Source organism: Falco punctatus, assembly GCF_963210335.1.
Source record: "Falco punctatus genome assembly, chromosome: 15".
In the NCBI taxonomy this organism is placed as follows: domain Eukaryota; kingdom Metazoa; phylum Chordata; class Aves; order Falconiformes; family Falconidae; genus Falco; species Falco punctatus.
Window position 1 is genome coordinate 9,893,380 of NC_137595.1, and position 21,104 is coordinate 9,914,483.

The following is a 21,104-nucleotide window of genomic DNA, read 5'->3' on the forward strand; positions in this document are numbered from 1 at the left end:
CCTCCTACTGTCCACCTGAGGCTGACTCTCCTTCCTACTCCTCTCCCTCCTCCTTCAATTTAATTACTGGAGTATTTAACCCTGAAAAGTATCTGTAAATGCAATTTGGTTGGGAGTGAAACTACTGTGCTGCTCTCAGTGCTGCACGGGATTAGTAAAACCCTAACCCAGATTACAGATGATGCTGAAAGCGAGTTGCTGTGATGTGAGTGCAGCTGACTACACCCAGCACAGGGCAACAAGCCCTGCCAAGGGCATTTCCCGGAGCAGTGCTGACAGGAGGTGCCCCAGGACATGTGATAGGGATCCTTGCTGCACATCACATGAAGCTTGGGGAAGTCTGTCACTACCCTAAAACAGCAGAACACACAAGGACATGGTAAAACAGCCTGAACTGGTTTCAAAGGGAAATCAGGACTTTTGTTTCCTTTTGTCTGCTGTTGTCAGGAAACTTTAAAAAAAAATTCAATAAGCAATCTGATATTTGGCAAAAATCTCTCATTTGCACCACTTCTCTCTTTTGCATCATTGAAGTAGCTCATTTGCTCAAATGTCTCCTTGGTCCTGCCTAGTTACAGTGCAGCTGGCCAAGAAAACATCAGCCTCTCCCCAGGCTCATCCACTCCCAGCTGTCTCTCACATCCAGAGGAGCAGATCCCTGCAAGTAATCCCAGACCAGCTCCTACAGAAGTATCTCAGTGCTGCTCTGCAAACACAGGTACCTCTCTCCCATAGCACCTACAGCACAGCAGTAGTAGAGATACAGCAATTGCTTCCTCTGCATTTGTGTTGAAAATCTTTTAAGAGTGAGGTGCTCAACTTACCTGGGTGTAAATGGTTGAGTCCAAATGGATTCTGATTTTAAAGAGTGGCTTTGCTCCATCCACCCACTTCGCATCCACGCTGGGCTGCTGTGAACAGACGACATTCAAATACTTGATTTCAGACTGCAGTGAGAAGGTGGCTCTGTGCAGACAGATGCCTGGTCAGAAGGTACAGGCTGCGGTGGGAGAAGGGGTTCCCCCCAAGCACAAACACCAGTGACCTGACTGCAGCAGGGCAGAGGCGTCCCTGCGAGGACATGCACGCAGAGCACATCCCCACGCTCCTGCTCTGTGCCACTGCCCCAGCCCAGTTCAGCCTGCCACAAAAATATTCTATGCAATCTACATAACCACAGAAAGTGGAATTAAAAGTGCCCTGTCTCCCGTCCCTAAGAACCTTAAGTTTTGGGGGCTGCCCTGCAGTAGAGCTCTCTTCAGCTGAGCAGAGAACCAACAGACGCCCAGAACTTCCAGCGGTAACAAAAGCTCAGCTTTCCTCTTCCTTTTACATTTAAGTCCATTTTAAATGGCTTCTTACCCTTCGTGACTCCGTGTCCCCAAGACCCAGGTAGCCAGGTGGAAGGTTGGATGAAACTGGCAAATGCCGCTCCAGGGTGACAATCCGCCCATCCTTCAGCAACGGGACCCAAGCGTATCCCACTGCGGAGTGGACCAGAGTTAGCAGAGACACAGCAATACCTGTTTAGCTCAAGCTCCAAAAAGAGCTGTGTCTCACCCTGAGAAAATCAAACTCGCAGCTGTGCCGCGGCCTCAGCGAGGCTGGGATCGGCTGGGTCAGCCTTGTTAAGGCACATTTTAGCTGGTGACTTGGTGAACGATACTCAAGACACAGCACAACCAAGATCAGGAGTGGGTTTGAGGGGTAGATAACAGTGCGTGAGCCACGGCTGGGCATCCTGACGAGCATCCTTCAGTAGCCTGAGGACAGGCTGCACGGAGAGGCAGCCCAACCCGTGGGACCTGGGTGCACTCAGTCCCTTACACATCCCTAGTTTTGGTAGGATCAGCCCCTGAGGCCCTGATCTAGCATCAAGTTTTTGTTGGTGACCTGGGTGACAATAGCTCATTCATGCAAGCCAAGTCAAGAACACGCAGAAATAGCTGTCAGATTGCAGCAAAAATGAACTTTAGTATGCAATAAAAGCGATGTGTTTTATTCCAGTGTAGACGTGTGAATTGTACTAGGTTGCTTTCAAAAAAGAAAATTCAGATAGGCTAGTATTTTAATCAAATATTTTTTCATGTCCCTACATCCGTTTTATCTTGGACTTCTACATTCCAACAGAAGTAATATAAGCATTGAACATACCTTGAGTTTCAACGGTGTCCTGTTTTTTCGATGTTGCCTTTGTATTAATTTCACAGCTGACATGATAGAAGGTGAAAAGCAAATGATGCTTTTGATGGAGGTGAATTGGAAGCTCAATTTTAATCTAAAATGATACCATGATAGATAAGACTGTATTTTTAGTTGTGGAGTAATATTTTAAGTTCTATTTTATTTCAGAAATGCTATGTTGCATGCAGTTACACAAGACACATTCCTACCCATCTTAAATAACTCCTGCCTAATGTGTTCATCACATTTACACATTACTTATTAATGGGGGTGTGTGACTGGAGTGCACAAAGCATGACAGTAAAGACAGCAGAAAACAAATTGGCATTAAAAATTGACAAAGTCTCTGGCTCTGCTGAGCCCTTCTACTGAGGCAAAGGGCTGGCAATTATTTTTACCCGTATTTCACCCAGCCCTGGAAAAAGAGGTATCCTGAAAGGCCCCTTGGCTTTGTAGCATCCAGGAAAAACTGTTATTTCCCACTACTTTGTTTTACCTCGTCATAGAACTCTGGACTCTGGTTGTGATGCAGCACGGCAGCATATGCATTTGTGGTCAGGAGAGGGCCTCCAGGTTTGCCATATATACACTAGAAACACAAATGAAAAGCTGCGTTCAGGGTTGCTGCTACCCTAAATTAGCTGGCCAAATTAGAACAGCGAGCATGGAAACTCAGTGCTTTCCTACCGTCCTGCTCAGCCCGGCTGGCACACAGCGAGCAAATGGCAGCCCCGTTAGCCAGCACCTACCTTTAACGGCCTGGCATCAGCTTCATCTGAATCCCTGAACTCGACACAGACAGCAATATTCCTTGCCTGGAATGAGGGAGAACAGGAGGGTGAGCCATTGCTACAGGTCAGCAGCATCAGCCCAGAGGCCGCTGAGCCTGGCTGCAGCCTGCTCCGCGGGTCACTCACCTTTGCAAACACCTTCTGGTTCTCATACTTCAAGTGCAAGGGGTAGACGTAGAGGTGGTTTTTGTAGACAGTGAAGGGATAACAGTATTTTGCAACTTCTGGGACAAGCTCCTCCACTTCAACTGCAATGTCCTCACAGTTCTTCTCAAAAGGCTTTATAGGAATATAAGAAGCCGTGACACAATCTGGAAGAGAAGGAAAGCCTGGGTAAGTGCGCACCCTGCAAACATGGGAAGTACAGCCCATGAAAGGAAATTTGTGGGTCTGAAACTCTTCAAGCATGCAGTCCTCTTCACACCAGACGAGGCAGCAGGACTTGGACCACTCCCATTGAAATGATGAAGGGAAAATTCTCCCCTTGATCATGCAACACCTGTGGTCCCCAACTGCATTAGCAATATTGAGAAAAGAGGGGTGGATGGGCACCACAGGGCTCTGCTCTCCTTGCCAGTGGGGACTGCAGAAGTGGCACTTTCCTGCAGCTCTGGGCAAAGTCAAAGGGTCTTGTGAATAACCCACGTCTGGGTAGGGACAGCTGCTCTGCCCAGGACCTGCACCTTGAGTCTTCCAGGAATGTGACCCATCAAGTTCCTGTTTTATCATGCAGACATCACCTGACTCAAGCAGACAGGCTGCTGAGATGATGCCTTGATACTGGTGTCTCAAAGTGTGTCAGTCCCACTGCATCAGTCCTTTTCCACTCTGCTTCAGAAAGATGTTTGTTTCCGAACACCAGTGCACAAGCCCTGCCTAATTCACTGGGACTCACATCCACCGTGAGGGAGAGTTCATCTCAAGTAATGGCCTTTCAAAGAACAGAAAAATTAAGTCACCAGAAAAGCCTTTTGGACAGGGAAGCAGACGACAGAACCTGTGACAGGAGCTGCCAAAGGCCCATGGAGCGACACTGAACATATAACAAGTCTTTTCTTTGCCTCGGTTTCTTAAAATGCGAAGTAAAAAATGACACCGACCATGTTTGTAAAGCCCTCTGGCGTTAGGGATCAAAAATGTTATATAAGATTAGAATAATAATAATAATAATAAATAAAAACAGCAAAAGCAGGCAGGTAGCTTCCTTTAGATTTAGGATGTGATGGTCAAACTGCAAAGCAGATGCACCTCTCAGGTAAACCTCTGCACTTGGACCACATCCCTCCACAGAATCCATTGGAAAGACTTACAGGTCCGTGGTTGTGCTGTATTACTCATTTCTCATTGCAGCCCCAAGATACTCCTGTTAATGAAACAGCAAAACTCCCCATAGAAGCATTAACTCCTGAGGCTAGAGCCATCAGCATTTATTTTAAGATGCAAGATCCTTACTTGTGAAGTCCAGCGGGATGTCTTTGATGACGATATTTAGCTGGGCTGGAATGACCTGTAGTTTTGTCTTCTCTGGTCTGTGTTAGGGAGAAAGGAACAAGAGTGTGAACCTTGAAAGCTCAGGTGCTGAGCACATCAGCAGTGCTTTTTGTTACCCTCTGAGTATTTTAGATCATCTCATGCTTATGCTTAACTGTTTAAAAATTATATTAAAATGCCTGCTTAGTCTCTGCACTGGTCTGTTACACTTACTTCTTATACTCTGCTAAAAGCTTCAGCATATCTTCATTAGAGAGTTTGCTGCTGTCTTGCTTGTACAGAGGTGAGAATTTTCCTTCAGCATCAAGAGTGCCTTGGGAGTCTTTGAAAACTGGTCTGCAGAAAAGAAGAGACACATTTATTAAATGTTGGCAGATATGCAGACACTGAGGTCATTGACACATCAGGCTGAAGGGCAGTTTATCAGGCAAGAGGTTCACTGGCCTGTGACTGCTCTGAACACCGCTAGACTTCCCGATCACTCTCCCATCCTCATGTGGTGCTTAGACCTCACACAGACTGCAGTCCATCGTGTCGCACAACATTGTGTGGGACATCACCCATTTCCCTTCTCCCCAGCCAGGTGAGAAGGACACACACAGCCCAGTTCCAAGCCTGGTCCCCAGGCACAAACGTCCTCCTAACCCCTTCCCACTAACACCAGGTGGTAAAGTATCTTCCTAACTGCACATGGGGTCAGAGCATGGAAATCCTCCTAAGAAAGGAGTGTGCAATGAAGACCAGTCTCAGGAGATACATCAGCTTCCTCCTGAAAACCCAGAGCAGGAGGCTGGACTCTGCCCTGGATGAATACCAGCATCTTTACCCTTGAATATAAAGGCTGCGGGTATCTGTAGAATAAGAACATTAAAGCATCTGTACTCCCGCTCCGAGAAAACACCTCCCTTTGAAACCCAGAGGGAAACTGTTCCAGGGATGCAAAACAACACAGCTCCCTGCAGCTGGGCACTCAACTTCTTGTTCTCCAAATGCAGCTCTTTACCCAGCAGGAACAAATTTGAAGAGCCCACCAAAGCCCATGCCCACACAGAGCCCACCACTAGGCTGAGGCATCACTTGAACGAGGGCTGAGGCGCTGCACAGGCTGTGTACTGGCTCCCAGCAGCAACCTACATCCCCAAAACACCATCCCAAAGCTAAGCAGCCAGTGTCACAGGAAAATCTAGCTCAAGAATACACATTGCAAGCTGCATACCACTGAATCTCAGCCCACTGCGACAGGTCGTCTGGTGTTCCCATGTCATTACCATCCCTTTTGTTAGTACCAAAGAAGAATTTAGCAACAGGAGGCAGTGGCAGAGGGATGAACTCGCCTTCAGGCCTTCCTCTGACTTGAGATTTAAGGGATTAGCACTGATGTACTTTATCGGTCCCAGTAAAAGAACAGAGAGGGACTGGGATCACCATCTCCAGTCATTCTGAAGAACATTAATTAAAGCAGAGTCTAAGATGGGAGACAAACCCCAGCTTACTGCCACCGCCAGGCCAGGACACCCTCCGCTCTCACCCTGTCCCTGGCAATGGCTGATGCCAGGAGGGAACTGCTGTGCCAATTCCCACACCGATTCCCGCAGTAGCACGGGACAGTGTAATGCATCTTCAGGAATGTTCTGTCCTGATAGCACAGCTACAGGTCAGCAGGAAGGTTACTGTCTTCCCAGCACTGTTTACTTTTTAATATTTTGTTTCTAATTCTAGATGGAACATTTCAGGCCGATCCCCATTCTGCCTTGGGAATTGAAGCCAGATTCTGCCCTCGGCTGCAACTCCACTGACTCCAGTCACTTGGCCCGTTGCCCACTCGGCCGGATCGTGTCCCGGATAACTGGCAGCAGCAGCTCCCACCACGGCCAAAGCGCAGCCCACCGTGACCAACCTGGCAGCCCAGCCGAACGGCATCCTGTACTGCCCCAGACGGCTGCACACCTGCTTGGCCACCTTATGGACCTTCTGGGCAGTCTGCAAAACACAAGAGAGGTCAGTGTGTGCCCTGGCTTCCACGCTGCCCTGGAAAAAGAATAAAGAGTGCTGCACTCTCCAGGGAGGAGAAACCCTCTGTACTGCACACCGCACAGCTCCCCAGGCACACCACACAACAGTCACTCAAGCAGCCAGCAGGCATCCCTGTCCATCACTTCACACACACACACCCCGCCCAATTATTACTTTTGCAAAGCAATAGCAAACATGTTGTGGGCACAGTCAAATTAAAACTCCTCTTGTTTCTGCATTAACCTTTTTTTTATCAGGATGTTTTATTTATTATTTATGTGTTACTAGTATTTTTTTTTCCAACGGGTATTAGTTTATTTTCCAAAACTGACCGTAATTAGCTCATCCTATACAGACTTGCAAAGCGTGCTGAGGGAATGCCATCACATACCAGGCGTTCCATATATTGATCTTCCTATCAGGGACTAATTTTGACTGGCTGCAGCATGGCAGCATCAGCTCCACCCGGCATGCAGCGACTGGTGCCACCGGCATCACCAGGTCCCCTCCCTGACCACCCTTTGCATAAGTTTCCCCATATGATCACGGCACTCTGCGCAGAGCGAGACGGAGGCAGGGTGAGCAGAATCAAGTGCAAAGCCCACGTTTTGCTGCTACTAAAACATCACTGTTCCCAGTGGGAGTGAGCTGGGACCAGTCCAAGACACTGCGTGTAGCACCTTTTAGCAGTGCAGCCTGTTTCTCTGGGGATGGAGTGTCCTAGTTTTTTGCTGCCAGCCCAGACTTTGCTTCGTGGTCACCCTGCCCCAGCTGCTCGGCTCAAAATCCTCTGCCTCTTTCCAAGGGAAGGAACCAAATCCCCCAGGACAGCCCAGCTGAAGCCAGCCTGGGAACACAGCAAGTGGCAGAATGGATGAAGACCAATACGGGCCAGAAAGAAGCTGAAGAGCAGCAGAAACAGCCCAAGTTTCAGACCACACTGCTCCCTGCAGCAGCAGGCAGCATCACTAAGTACATACTCCCACGGCCCCATCCAATACCTTCCCTGGGTCCGAGTTTTTCATGTACGGCTCTGCACAGTGTGTAATGCTGCCCTGCAGCACCTTCTCCACACGGGCCACCAGGAAGATCTCCACGTGTGGGTCAGTCACAGAGAAAACGCCCTGCAACAGATACAGAGTAGGCTGTCAGAGAGCAGGAAACCCTTACCTGCACCGCGGCGTTTGGCCCCAGTCATCTCGCTGTCCCTTCCCACAGCCCACACAGACCCTGCTCAGGTCACCGCTATGGATGGGCCATGGGGGCTCACAAGGCTTGAACATGGTCAAGTCCTGGAAAACTCTACTTGGTGCTTTGCCCATTGCCACCAGTGAGCCTGAAGTGGTAATCTGCTTGAGACACTGACCGAAACCCCACAGCTCAAGAGAAAAGCTGACTGCTGCCTCTCCACAGCGCACAGCAACACAGTGCAACTCTACCGAACAGGCACAGCTCAACAGAGACACAGAACGAGGAGAAAAATCCATTCTTCACCCGTTTTATGTAGCGCAGGCATGACTCGGGGATGCCGTGCACAAAGCTCTCGCCCGGCGAACGTCCCTTGGTTCCCTCCGCTCCGGACGCAGAGCTATCCAGAAGCATGTCACGGACAGACGGAGGGTTCAAGTCCACATGAAAGTCAGCTGAAATCTTGCAATTATTTTTCAGGTCAAATAATGCCAAACTTAGGAAAAAGGGCTCCACCTGGAAATTTGATTGAATATATGTGTCAAGAAAAAAACGCATGCTACAGGCTCAAGAGTACCAACATGCATTGCCTTCCCTGCTAGGTTTGCCTTCAGCACCTGTTTGTTCCTTTAGTTTTGCACGCCAGCATTTTAGATCATTCTTACAAGACGATCCATGTTTATTTGCTTTATAAATACATAAACTTGTATTTTCCCCGCACCTTCTTGCATTTTGATCCGGTCAATTTGAACAAAGCTACTTTAAAACCATCAATGAAATGTAAAGAATGAAATCCATAGGGTTTTTTATATAAGTGATACACTATGAAGTTAGGAAAATGACCCAAATCCATCAGAGCTGTTTATCCTTTGCATTGAGAAAGAAATCAACTTAAGAGTGTTTACGTTCACACGCCAAGGACCACTTCACTTGTTGTCCAAAGTCAATCAGCTCTGGATGACCCAACTCAAGACACTCAAAATGTTCCTCAGCTGCTCTGTGCCGGATGGCACAGGAGCCAGGTTAGCTCTCCCAACCAGGAAAGCTCAAATACAAGGCTAACACAGCTGAGGAACCGCATGTGCGAAATCTGCCAAGTCATTTGTAGCTATTGACCTTGAGAGCACAAGGCAAGTGGCAATAATTTCATGTATGTTTAATTCAAAAATCCTAGCAGGCATGCGTCCGCGTAAGAAAAAAAATAAAAATGAAGGCCTGAAGATAAGACTGTAGTTTGTCCAAGACATTACAGCATAACTTGAAGGCATTATATCAATACTAAAAATGTGCTGATGAAGTCTGACTCTGGGCCTGATTAAAGACGATTAAGAAGAATCTCTGTTATCAGCAATGCATTCATCCACTGGGAGTTACTGAGGAGAATGAGCCTGGTGTGCTAGCTGTGAGCTGCCAGTACGAAACCATCACAAAAAAGCCTCTGCAATCCTAACTGGCATCAGGCAAGGTACCATCGGCAGAGATCAGTGCCAGTGCCGCTGCCCCCCTGCCGTGCTATCTGCTGCTCTGGCACCCTTGCTCGAAAGGCTGACTCCAGCCAAAGCAAATGCTGGACATGATAACAGGGATTACATTTTGGGAGGAAAGACTGGAGGAGCCTGGTCTGTTCAGCCCGGCAGAACAAAGGCTGTGGAGAGAGGTAACAGCTGTCTACTGACATCAGAAGCTCAGAAAACACAAGGAAGAGCTTTTTAGGCTAAGGCACAACTTTGGCACAATAACAAACACATATAACATAGTGGCTGTGAACACAGTTAGGCTGGGAGTCAGAAGAAGGTTTCAGAATAGGGAAATCCCTTGCCATTAGGGGAAATGAAATGCAACACAGCAGTGAGTTGTTTGGAGATGGGACGTTAGTCATTTACCAGCAGAACTTTCCACAGGGACCCAGAACGTGGCAGACACGCTCCCCACTCCCTATGCCCCCAAACCACTCATTTCCCAGATTTCCCAGTTCCTGGCGGGCTGAGGCGCATCAGGACAGACCCTGTCCCCACACACATTTTTGGAACATCACAATACCAAGGCAGACAAATCCTGCAATGACACTGGGCCAGCAGTCACCACCTGCCCAGGTCCCATTGGAGCTCATGGCAAAATGGGACCTTTTTATCCACCTGGATTAATCTGCTGAGTGGTTTTGTTGCCCGTGAGGAGAAAGAAGACGAAGCGGGACATGCCAGAGCTCCCCTTACATTGGTGGGTCCTCCTTCCGACCTGTCGCTGAGCTGGGCGAGGAGGTTGAGGGAGAAGTCCTGGCAGCACACCATGAAGCGCCTGCTGCACTTTTCCTCAAATGGCTTCACGTCTGGCTCGATCCCCGAGAAGTCTAGCCTCTAGACAGCAAACAAACAAATCTGGTCTCATTAAAAAAGAAAATAAACGCCTGAATAATGTTGAGGGATCACATCATGGCCAATAGTATCTTGATCCATTTTTTTCTAGTGGTACCAAAGTTACAAGACATTCACAATTGAGTGCCATTTGGTGATGTTACACAAATGTATTCAAGACATGAATTCATGGGGATGTATCAGTTTTTAGCAATCTGGTTTGTGGAGCACAGGAAACTAAACCTCAGTATGATTTCAGTTCCTTTCTGCTTTGCTGTAACCCTGGGGATCTTCCCAAACACCACTTAGAGCTTGGGGAAGAATGCGGAACGTAGGTGGTTGTTACACTCAGAAAAGTACCTGCCACTTTGAAGATTTGACTAGTTTAAGAGATAGACCCTGTGCTTGAAATAGAGAGCAGGCACACGCCGTGGAGATCATGAAAAACATCTGAAAGCAGAAGGCATTTCTAGATGCACAGCAACAACCGGTGTGGTTACAAACAACAAAGACTGCCTGCAGAGCCAGCTGGGCAATCCAAACAGGCTGGATTATAATCACCTCCTTCCTAACCCAGAACATCCATGCCTGGTCTGTGCCTCGCCATCCGCCCTTCCCGGGGAGCGGACACGTACATGACCACAATACCATCAGCCAGATAAAGACCCTCAGGCTTCACCATAGCCATCGTACCAGGGACACAGAGCTACCAAACACCCCTAAAAACCAGTACATGCCTCAGTGACCATCGGGCATAGTCCTGTTTGGTTTTCCCCCCTCAAATCCTGCAGAAACCTGCACGCCAAACGCTGGGCGCCGATACCTCACAATGGAGTAATTTCAGCAAGTATGCTGCAATTGTTAATCCAGTTCTGGGAAACTTTTCCCATTGTTTCTCCTATTTCCTTTCAATTATGAAAGCATGTTGCAGGTATATGTTCCTGCCCCCAGTTTCCTTAGCACCAGGCACACAACTTGTGCACATGCACACCAGCATCGACTAGGGCACTGATTTTGAATGCCCAGTATTATAGCAGATCCGACTGATCCACATCAGAGTGAAAATCTCTGGGTAGATGGGGAGGGCAGTGAATTCAGCCTAGCCGTTTGGTTACGGGGGGGGAGGGGGGAAAGATATCTTAGGCACTCCACACAGAATAACATTTCCATTTTTATTATCTGACTAGAATATAGGAAACTTCTCAAAGCTTCTCTTAAAAAGAAAAAGCCTCCTGGATCTCCTGGATGCTTATCTTCTTCCTGTTAAAGACCTTAAAGAAGTGCCAAGACAAAACCTCTCATTTTGTACAACTAAGCCTTTTAAAGAGTAATTACATTTCCTTGTTAAACCAGAATGTTCTTTTTCACAGGTACGAACAAGCCAAAGCACTCCAGAAGGAGAACCAGCAACTATGAAATAACTTGGAACAATTCTCTAAAACTGTGTTAACAATTAGAGCTCATTCCACTGAAATCCCACACCTGGACCTTGGCAGAGAGCTCAACAAAGGCATCAAAGCTGAAAGGAAAACAAGCCACTAGTCAGTGAACCCCTGCTCCAGCACATGAGAACGGCATGGGGTGTTTTTTCTGCTTGTATATCCCTTACATCTGAAAATTCCCTGAAGACTGTGGCTCTCCCTGTAAAGCCCTATCATGGTCTTTGACATCACTGCTCCCTACCCCACTCTCAAAGTGGCAGAAAGCCAGACTGGATGACAGACAGCGCACTGAGGAGCAGAAGCAAGCTCCTTCTTACGTTGTCAGACCTTTAACATTGACCCAGAGAAGCCAGGAACTGGGTTTGTCTGACACAGTAAGTAATGTTGCACTCCAGGATGCTTAGAGGCATCTATCTTAAAAGCAAGTGGTTCAACACACGTGCTGAGCCCATGCAGTGATGCTGGTGTCCTTGCAATACCACTTCTCCACTTCTGCAACCCTAAGAAGCTCCCAGAGGCCCAGGTGATAATCCAGCCACATCAAGATGCATCACAGAAGCCAGCAAAGCTGGAGGGAGGAGGTGTGTGGGGCTGCTGCGAGTCTTTCCTTCTGTTTGAGCGATCACCAGAGTATTGGCGTCTTGTCCAGCTCTCGCTGGCAGGGATGTGGGCTGCACTTCTGTCCTGCAAACCGCGCTGCCTCTGCAGGCGAACAGCGTGGCCATGCAAGGGAATGGGGGAGACACGGCACAGAGAACAAAACCTCACATTTGCAAACACGGGTGATGTTTACCTGGACTTCTGGGTCGAAAGAAAAGAGGTTTTGTCTTCCATCATTCCTGCTCAGTTTGTTCAGCTGATCTGTTTCTCTTCCATACTAGAAGAAAGGAAGGCATTGATATTACCGTCTGGCCACACAGAGGCAAACACTTGTTATTTGGAAAGAATGTAAGCAAAACAAAACATGTGTTTTTCAGGTTCCCTTTGTGATATGCGAGACGATGCAAGGCTTCTCAGCTGTAGCCCCCAGCACGGTGCAATGACAGTAAAGCCACGCGGCTCTGCCGCATGGGAGAGCAGACAGTAGCAGGCAGCCACGCTCTGGATCATAAATAGAAGGTGGCTGCCACCTAACTGCCCCCCCGCCATCACGGCCAGGATGGGACCCCTGCTGAGCAGGGATGAGTGGTGCTGACCACAACAACCCTTCATTCACTCCAAGTCTGGCTCTTCCTTAAGGGCCCCGCACAGGCAGGCGAGGAGCGTGCAGCCCCAAACCGCACAGCCCCATCCATGGGACAGGCAGGCGAGATGACAGAGACCCCATCAGCACTGGCGCCTGCCCAGCTCCCCCAGAGCTGCAGACACAGAAAATGGAAAATCCCTTTTATAGACACGGTGGAGAGAACTAGCTATGGGCTAGGAGGGCAACCTCTGCAAACAGGATACCTTCATCAGCTCTGGATGCATGCTTCTCTCCAGGCTCTCCAGGATGTTCTCTGATTTCCCCTGCGTGCTTGACTCATCATCTGCAAGGACACAAAAACCAGATGTTCAAACCAACTGCAGGAGCACCTCTCTGCCAGAAAGCATCCTGCAATATTTGCTTACAATAGCACAGAAACAGTTTATGAAGACTTTTCCATTCCTCAGGAGTAAGATTTTTCCATACATTACTAGTAGCAGAGTATACTATTACAGCCTGCCTGGTCTTTCCAAAACAGAACTTCAGCACAGAGCCAGTTTTCCAGGAGTCTTGAAACTTCACCATGGATTTCCCATCCAGAGGAAGGGTCATGTTTCCCTCCCCTTCTATTCCTCGGGCTATCATCCACATTATACTAAGCCCTTTTGCATGATATCATGTGTCAGCCACAATTTTCGCTATTAATACAGGAAGAAAAATACACACTTCTCCAGGCACGCTGCTTGCATCATGCTGGAGAAGGGTGAAGGCAGGTATGTATAAACTGACCTTGCACAGATTCCACAGTATCTTTCTTCTCTTGCACCAAACTCTCAGCATTGCTCTGAATGATCTTTCTTAGAGTTACCAGCCATTCTTCCATCTCCTGCTCAGTTTCAGCTGCGAGGTAGTGGCTGTACTTGTCTATGGTCTTCAGTTCAAATGCGTAACGGCGCATCTTAGGACACTAAACGAACAAGAAAGAGAAATATTTGTATTACGTTTTCCTCAATGACTCAGCACAGTATCTGCTGTAAGGCTCCTCTCTGTGAAAGCATCCTGAACTGAAATATTGTGAACTACGGTGCAAAGAACCCCCCCTTTACACAGCACCCTTCCTGAGGTAATCATGAAGGGCTTCAAGGCAGCGATCAAGCAGTACGCAGATCCATGGCTGCCAGCAACTCTCAAAGTGGCAGAAAGCCAGACTGGATGACAGACAGCGCACTGAGGAGCAGAAGCAAGCTCCTTCTTATGTTGTCAGACCCTTAATATTTACCCAGAGAAGCCAGGAACTGGGTTTGTCTGACACAGTAAGTAACGTTGCACTCCAGGATGCTTAGAGGCATCTATCTTAAAAGCAAGTGGTTCAACACAACTTTTCTGAGATACACTGGCCTTTAAACAGCATTTTCCAAACAGAAGCCGAGGCAAATCTGATGCAGCTCGGGAAGTGCATTCTGTACATCACTGAGGCGTGTGCGCTACTGCTCTTACTGTGTTCAGAAAGATAAACGGAAACGCACAGCTCTGACTCATCCGTGCTGAAGCAAACCACCAGAGTAATTTCAGCTGCTCCACCACACTCAGTGCTTGAAGCTTCTGCAGAAATAGCAATGGCAGAAGGCACAGCAGCAATCCACTGCTGCATTTCACTCTCAGCATTACAAAGCAAGCCCAGGTTTTAAGCCCTGTACAAATACTGGCTCCTGAAACCCTACAAGCCCTCTGCAGTTCGTAAGTCCCAAAGGGCTGCATGCTTGCACGGCCTTACTGGGATGTAACTTCATAAACAAGAAGCTGGTGCGAGCAGCAAATAGAGGGTGAAGCTGCCCAAGACTGAATCACACCAACTACTTACTGGCTTCAGCCCGCAGTAAGGCACCTGACCTGTGATAACCAGGTGAAGATGGACAGAGCAGGGTGACAGCAGATGAGGTAACGATGAAATGCTTCCGTTTTCATCCGACAGCAGTTCTTCCACTTGCTGTCTTCCTGGCCAAACATATGGCACCCTTATGAAATGCCTTGAGTGCCTTTTAATCAGATTAGCTGACAGAGCAAACCAGCTCTGGGTTAGTTTGTATATCCACGCCTTCACCCCTTGCTGACACAGAGCTGGAGAGCACGTCTGTCTCGGAGCTAGCAATGCCCATGTACAGCCACGCGGAAAGCACACCTACCTGAACAACATCGTTGCAAGCATCCAAGAAAATACAGCCTTTGGATTCTTTCGAAATTTTCTCATCTTTGTAGGAATTCAGAATATAGGAGCCGTCCGTGAGTTGTGACAAGTAAAAATACCTCCTCTTGAATACCTGCAAAAGTACAAAGCCTTGCTCATGCAAGTATTCACTCTGTTGTACACAATCACAAACCACAGCCACCGTTTTGGTATCTGCCTTCCTGTTATTGAGAAAATACCGTAACAAGAAACACTGATGACCCCAGAGTGTTGCAGATTCACCCCTTTGAGTATGATTTGTTTTTATAGAGATTTCGTCGTCATCTTTAATTTTAATTTCCTTCTTCTTATTATAAGTTTGCCTATCTAAAGCAAAGCCCCAGGGCTTCCAGCTTGTCTCTCAGCTGGCTCCAGCTTAACTCATCTTTACAAAGTAATTCTGCGTGGTAAACTCAGATCAGCACGTTGCTTGAAGATTCATCCCATCCTAGAGCAGTATTTCCAGAGCCTTTTTGATAAAGACCTCAGTTAGAATTACAAAGCAACTCCCCTGAAGACTTTGGAACAGACATGTGGAAATTCCTAGCGCTCAAATGCAAGCCAACAGACACAGTAATCCATTCAACTGCTTGGTTTTGTATTTTTTTTAATAGAAAATTATTTTAATTAACTGGTTTGGGCTTAGTGTTCAGTTCTCACCTCCGAAAGCAGCAAGTTTGGGAGAAGTGTTCCTATGTTTGAGCTATTGATTTTTATGAAGAAAAAAAAAACAAACAAAAAACCACCAACAACAAAACCCCAAACTCTCCAGTATCTCAGAACATCTTCCTTGACGTTTGTCAGCCAAAAGGCAGCGGACTGTAATTCAGGAGAACATTCTGGTAGCAATTATGGTAGCAGCATACGCTGTCAGGTCTGTAAGGAGCAGGGTGCATGTCACAGTTGCTGGGTATCTGTGTTAGGAGAACCACGAAGGAAGCCAGGGCAAGCTGCACTGTGAGTATTTCCACTGTTTTGCATAACTGGAAGATCTACGAATAAACACATAATTTTTCATCCCAGATGGGAGACTACTAGTAATTTCCTGCTCCCATCATTACTGACACCAGCACATGTTTAATAAAACCACTCGCTTGCAAAGAACTGGAAGGGAGCATTGCGCTCTGAACGGTAACCTAAGCCCTCTGAAAAGTAACCTCTGGCATCATTTAGATGACTAGATAGCTGTGGAGATGCTCCAATGTTTTTCACCTTTAAATTTTACAAGATTTAACTAAACCTTTAGTTCAATAAAGCATAAAAATACATGGAAAGCTATGTATGCTAAGCGTTAGCCAGCTTAAACACTGATTTAGCACTTCACTGAATCAATCTCAGAAACTTTTGGCAGCGGATGTTACAGAAACCCATGATAGATCTCTCTCTAGATATTACAGGGTTGATATCCCTCATGGGTATTGGATTTCATGCTAAACCATTTGCATCTTCTGAATTCTGTTCAAAAGGAAATGCAGAAGCAAGCAGTAAACACTATTCCTATGATCTTCCCCCTCTTGTAAGCACTGCTGTCAGAAATAATTGTCAGAAGACCACGCTCATTTGAAATGAATACTATAAACCTAGAAGCAGAGGGAATGGTCCCCTCTGATCAGGCTACAGATGCTGTTGGTGAACATCGCAATTGCAGAGGGATGGTCAGGAACTGGGGAAGTCCATTTGGGCAGAGATGAAAGAAAGAAAGAAAGAAAGAAAGAAAGAGAAAATCTTGATGCCATGCTTGTAATGCAGCATGCTGCAAACCAGCCAGCTGGAGGGCTAGGCCAGACCAGGGGAGCTCTCTGCAAAGGAAAGGCTACTTTAAAATTGGCAGCTGTAGCTTAATTACAGTTTGCTCGTGGGCTAGTTCTCCACAAAATACACACTGCACATGCTTAGCAACACCATGGTACCAACATGGCAGCACGTCACGGCAGTGGAAGAACCAGCACTCAAAAGATGAATGTTTCTGCTTCTGTGATAGCACAGCAGCCTCCCAAAGTGGTGATAATGCTGAAGAAGTTCAAAAGTCCTCAGATTTCTCACATATGCTTTAGGAGGCGTTTTGTAAGACACAGAAGTGACCGGGACCAGCTCAGAAAATGGCTACTGATTTTCGATACTTTGATGTCCAAGTTTCACAAGAGACTCTGTGGATTCTATCTGTTGAACTGAAGCCAGTGTATTTCAGGTTATCATCTCTGAAAGGTGGGTCTGTGGTGCTGGGCACTGAGGCCACCAATACCACAGGAGGTGCATTCAAGAAGGGACCCGATTGCTTTGAGCATGTACGACACCTCCTCCAGAAGTTCCAGGAGCAGAAATGGCTTCAACCTTGCTGCTCGGAAAAGCAGAGGATCAGAAAATCCTGTTCTGTTGCCTTCAAGCTCATTTTAAAACTCACATTAAAATTAGCCCTATAAGCGGTCCTGCTCCACTTCTCATGGAAGTGTAAATCCTTGAATCGAGCTTTAGAACAACTGAACTTTTTGAGATCTACCAATACCCTTATGAAGCAGCCCCACTGCAGCCATCCTCCAGCTGCACAGCTGAACGTAACACCCTGATATTCTCTCTATGCTGTAACAAGGCAGCTGCACGGCGGAACAACAGACAGGCTCATTGCCACACAAAAAAAACCTGTGGTCGAACTATTAAAAACCTCCACTGCAAAATCCAAGCAATGTCACACTGGATTACACAGAGTGGAGAACAGAGGACAGTGCAGCTGTTGCTTCGAGGTCAGTAATGCTCCATCTTCTCAGCGATATCACCCCTGCTTTTAAAGCAAAAACTGGCCATTTCAATTTAAAGCTGGTCCCCGTATATTATTTCCTACCAGCAAGGAAACTATCAATTCAGTAAGTTTTCTTTGCAGGGCAGCTGTTTCAGTGATTTAAATTCCCTTCCCCTCCCAGGCCTCAGCTGCTCACTCAGAAAACAGCCTTGACTCACTTGAACACGCTTCGTCTTTTTGTTCAGCTTTCAGATTTGAGGTGCACTGGTCTTATATTTTGGGGAAGGAAGGGTCAAAGGTTGTTGCCAGACTGGGTTTTCCAGTCCACTTTGGTATGCTCTACAAGCAGGACAGACACCCATCCAACCCCAACCCCACCCGTCGCGCTCCTGCTGGCTTTGCAGACATGGTCTGAGCTCCACCTCGGGCCTCGCTCACGACTAACGTAACGCTGGACCCAACTCACCTTCATGGTGACAGTGATTGTGCTATTTACATTGGCTTTGTGCAGCCAGCCTTGCTTTATCACACCGCCTTTCTGGGAGCACAGGGACGAGGAATCCTGAAAGAGCAAAAGATCAGAAAAAGAGGAGGTCAGGTGAACTGCCTCCTACAAAAAATTCCCCTTGGACACAAAGAATATGTCCACTCTGGAAAGCAATACTGGTTCAACTACAGCAATAGAGCAACATGTGGAATGCACGTGTAAGATGTACAGCTACACATTCAGCGTCATCACAAAAATGTTGAGGGTTGTCTCTTTCTAAAAAAGAGGCAAAACAGGCTAGTTTGGGTCACTTTTAAAAAAGAAAGCTTACATCTGCACTGATAGAGCTGTGCAGCAATTTCGCAATGAGGAAATACATACTGGTTCTTCTGCAGTATTTCAAAAACCTGGTGAAGAAGGAAAGTTTCAAAACGGTCTGTTTAGGAAGTTGCAAAATGCAGAACTCCAGACTTATTCTGTCATTTCCTTTTGATAAATCAACTCTCCATTTTAAATTTAGGCAAAACCCACCAAAGCCCAAGAGCTGAAATGTAACTGGTTTCACATTTATCAAAACAAACAGTTTCAAGTGACCCAACCAGGCTGTTCTTGGCATACCAGCTGGGACTTCCACCTCTGCTCCTGGCCCAGGCTGCCAGAAAGGGGGAACGGCTCTCCACCCATACCCACTGTGACCTCCGCTGGGGAAGGAGGGAAACGAGATCCCAGACTGATGAAAAAAATTCACCCTGGGACTTCCAGTGACTCAGCAGCAGAGGTGGACCTGGACTGTCTGCCGATGAGCTATGAAGGGACTGTTTTATATCATCTCCTGCATCCCAAATAGCAGGTTTTCACCCCTTTCTTGTCAAACTTACAATGACAAAGTAGATTTTCTGACGCTTTATTTCCCTGGGTAAAACAACCCATGATTTCTCCTTTTTTTCATCAAGAGATTTCTTTTACTTGAATTTCCATTACCTAATTCTAATGCGAATGCTCTGTCAGGAAACTGTAACAGAATCCTTTAGATAGGGCCACACCAAAAGATACAAATGCCAAAATATCTGCCAAAGCACATGGAATACTCTTCCACAACCAACCTCAGTAACGTCAATTGTTTGAGTATCTGGGACACTGACCAGAAGAAAAAAGTTCTCCACCAAATTTTGGTATAGCATATTTTTGTCCTTTTGCTTTTTCAGAAGCATGTTGATAACACACTGTGCAGCTGTCTCCAGCCCAAATTAGGTATTATTAAAGAGGTAACACCTCAAGTCAACGATGTAATGCAAACCAACAACGCAGCCAAAACAAATTAAGGCCAAACTTGACAATACATTTCCACTTACGGAGAGGCCATCCCAGTCCAGACCTGAGACGTGCTGGGACACACACAGTAACTGTGAGAAACGTGCATGAAACAGCCCCTTCAAATTTTCAGCTCTGCAAGAAACTCCCCTTCTCCTCTGTAAGCTCCCCAGCAGCAGCACCTCGGTGCCATGCGGGTTCTGAACAGCTGGGCTAAACTCTTCCAGATGTGATCTAAAACTTCTTAATGTCATGGGCGTGAATTAAGCTTCATGTGGTACTTGAGACAGAAAAACGCTACCCCTCCCTTTTGTAGCAACCATGATGTGCAGAGGGGAACATGGCACCTGCACCATCCAAAATGACCACCCGGTCTGAGATGTCCCAACTGCCAGAGCCCCCAACGCACCCCCATGGAAGAGCTCCAGGGCTGCACATCTTCCTTGCAACCAGCTGAGCACAAACACGCCAACTTCCAGAGCGAGCAAACGCCTCTGAACATTTGCAGAGTATATACAGAACAGGTCCGACATGCCGGGAACACAGCGGGTCAAGCAGCTAATGAGGAATTGCAGGTTACGTGGTGGAGCACAAAACTTAAGAGAAGGACCCCAATACTGCAGTGTAGTTGAAAACCAAATTGCTCACTTTTAATTCTGGACATGAAGAATTTTATTTAGTAATTGTTTGGCTTCCCTCCCCCCCCCCCCCCCCCCCCTTTCACTTTTCAAGGGAAAAAGCCATGAGAAATATTCTGGCTAATATTCCAGATAATTTAGGAGACCCTTGGCTCCAAGTGATTATCTTGTCATACTTGGAAATAAATCACTGTCTCAGTTGTAGTCCCATCTTCACAGTACGAAGCCAGAAAACCATTCCTGGGAACCGAATTCTGACTGTGCTTTGTGAAATTTGCTTTTTAACAGATCTTAGTGTGAAACATGTAAAAAGAAATAATCTCCTTACCTCATCCTTTTCAAAGTCTTCATCAATTTCAAACACATGGCTTGGAATCTTGTCTGGCCTAAAGGATTTGCTGAAATCACAACACATTTTCATTTTTAATGACTGGGACATGAGGGTTGTCCGAGCCAGCAGCTGGATCCAGAAGCAATAGCCAAACTGTGGACTACAGAGCACAGCAAAACTGTCCTCCTGCAGAAGACAGATTTCAAGAGACCTACAGCCCCTTACTGCCAGAGAAAGCTAACTTCTGAATGCATCTCATGGAAATTAAGCACAAGCAGTATGTAATTAGCTTTCCTCTTATTAGCTGTCTGATTCTGCAGTGTGCCCCGGGCAGGTTTGCTGGCGGTACGGAGCTGGGAGGAGCAGCTGATGCCCCAGAGGCTGCGCTGCCATTCAGCGAGACCTGGGCAGGCTGGAGGGTTGGGCAGGGAGGAACCTCCTGAAGTTCCACAAAGGCCAGTGCAGGGTCCTGCTCCTGGCGGGGACAGCCCCACACACCAGTACAGGCTGGGGTTGACCTGCTGGGAGGCAGCTCTGTGGAGCTGGGAGCTCTGGTGGGCAGCAAGTTGCCCATGGGCCAGCAGCGTGCCCGGGTGGCCAAGAAGGCCAGCGGGACCCTGGGGTGCATTGGGAGGAGCGTGGCCAGCAGGTCGAAGGAGGTGACCCTGCCCTCTGCTCTGCCCTGGTGAGGCACATCTGGGGTGCTGGGTCCAGTGCTGGGCTCCCCAGTTCA

General features: G+C 47.3%; 1 protein-coding gene across 4 annotated transcripts in view; it reads right to left on the reverse strand.

Moving 5' to 3' along the window:
- Positions 1-21,104, reverse strand: part of DOCK11 (dedicator of cytokinesis 11) — an 84,556-nt gene that overhangs the window by 42,279 nt on the left and 21,173 nt on the right. For 2 of the 4 annotated variants that reach the window (XM_080365839.1, XM_080365837.1), the window contains exons 5-22: positions 20,369-20,438; positions 18,071-18,166; positions 14,830-14,964; positions 13,436-13,613; positions 12,910-12,989; positions 12,254-12,337; positions 9,881-10,021; positions 7,974-8,183; positions 7,481-7,603; positions 6,364-6,446; positions 4,680-4,802; positions 4,428-4,504; positions 3,102-3,286; positions 2,934-2,999; positions 2,681-2,773; positions 2,155-2,278; positions 1,363-1,484; positions 825-908 (exon numbers count right to left, since the gene is read on the reverse strand). In XM_080365839.1, coding sequence (XP_080221965.1) covers positions 825-908; positions 1,363-1,484; positions 2,155-2,278; positions 2,681-2,773; positions 2,934-2,999; positions 3,102-3,286; positions 4,428-4,504; positions 4,680-4,802; positions 6,364-6,446; positions 7,481-7,603; positions 7,974-8,183; positions 9,881-10,021; positions 12,254-12,337; positions 12,910-12,989; positions 13,436-13,613; positions 14,830-14,964; positions 18,071-18,166; positions 20,369-20,438 — 2,074 coding nt within the window. Of the gene's footprint in view, positions 1-824; positions 912-1,362; positions 1,485-2,154; positions 2,279-2,680; positions 2,774-2,933; positions 3,000-3,101; positions 3,287-4,427; positions 4,505-4,679; positions 4,803-6,363; positions 6,447-7,480; positions 7,604-7,973; positions 8,184-9,880; positions 10,022-12,253; positions 12,338-12,909; positions 12,990-13,435; positions 13,614-14,829; positions 14,965-18,070; positions 18,167-20,368; positions 20,439-21,104 lie in introns of all 4 variants that reach the window. The other 2 variants (XM_080365838.1, XM_080365836.1) reach the window with 1 other exon arrangement.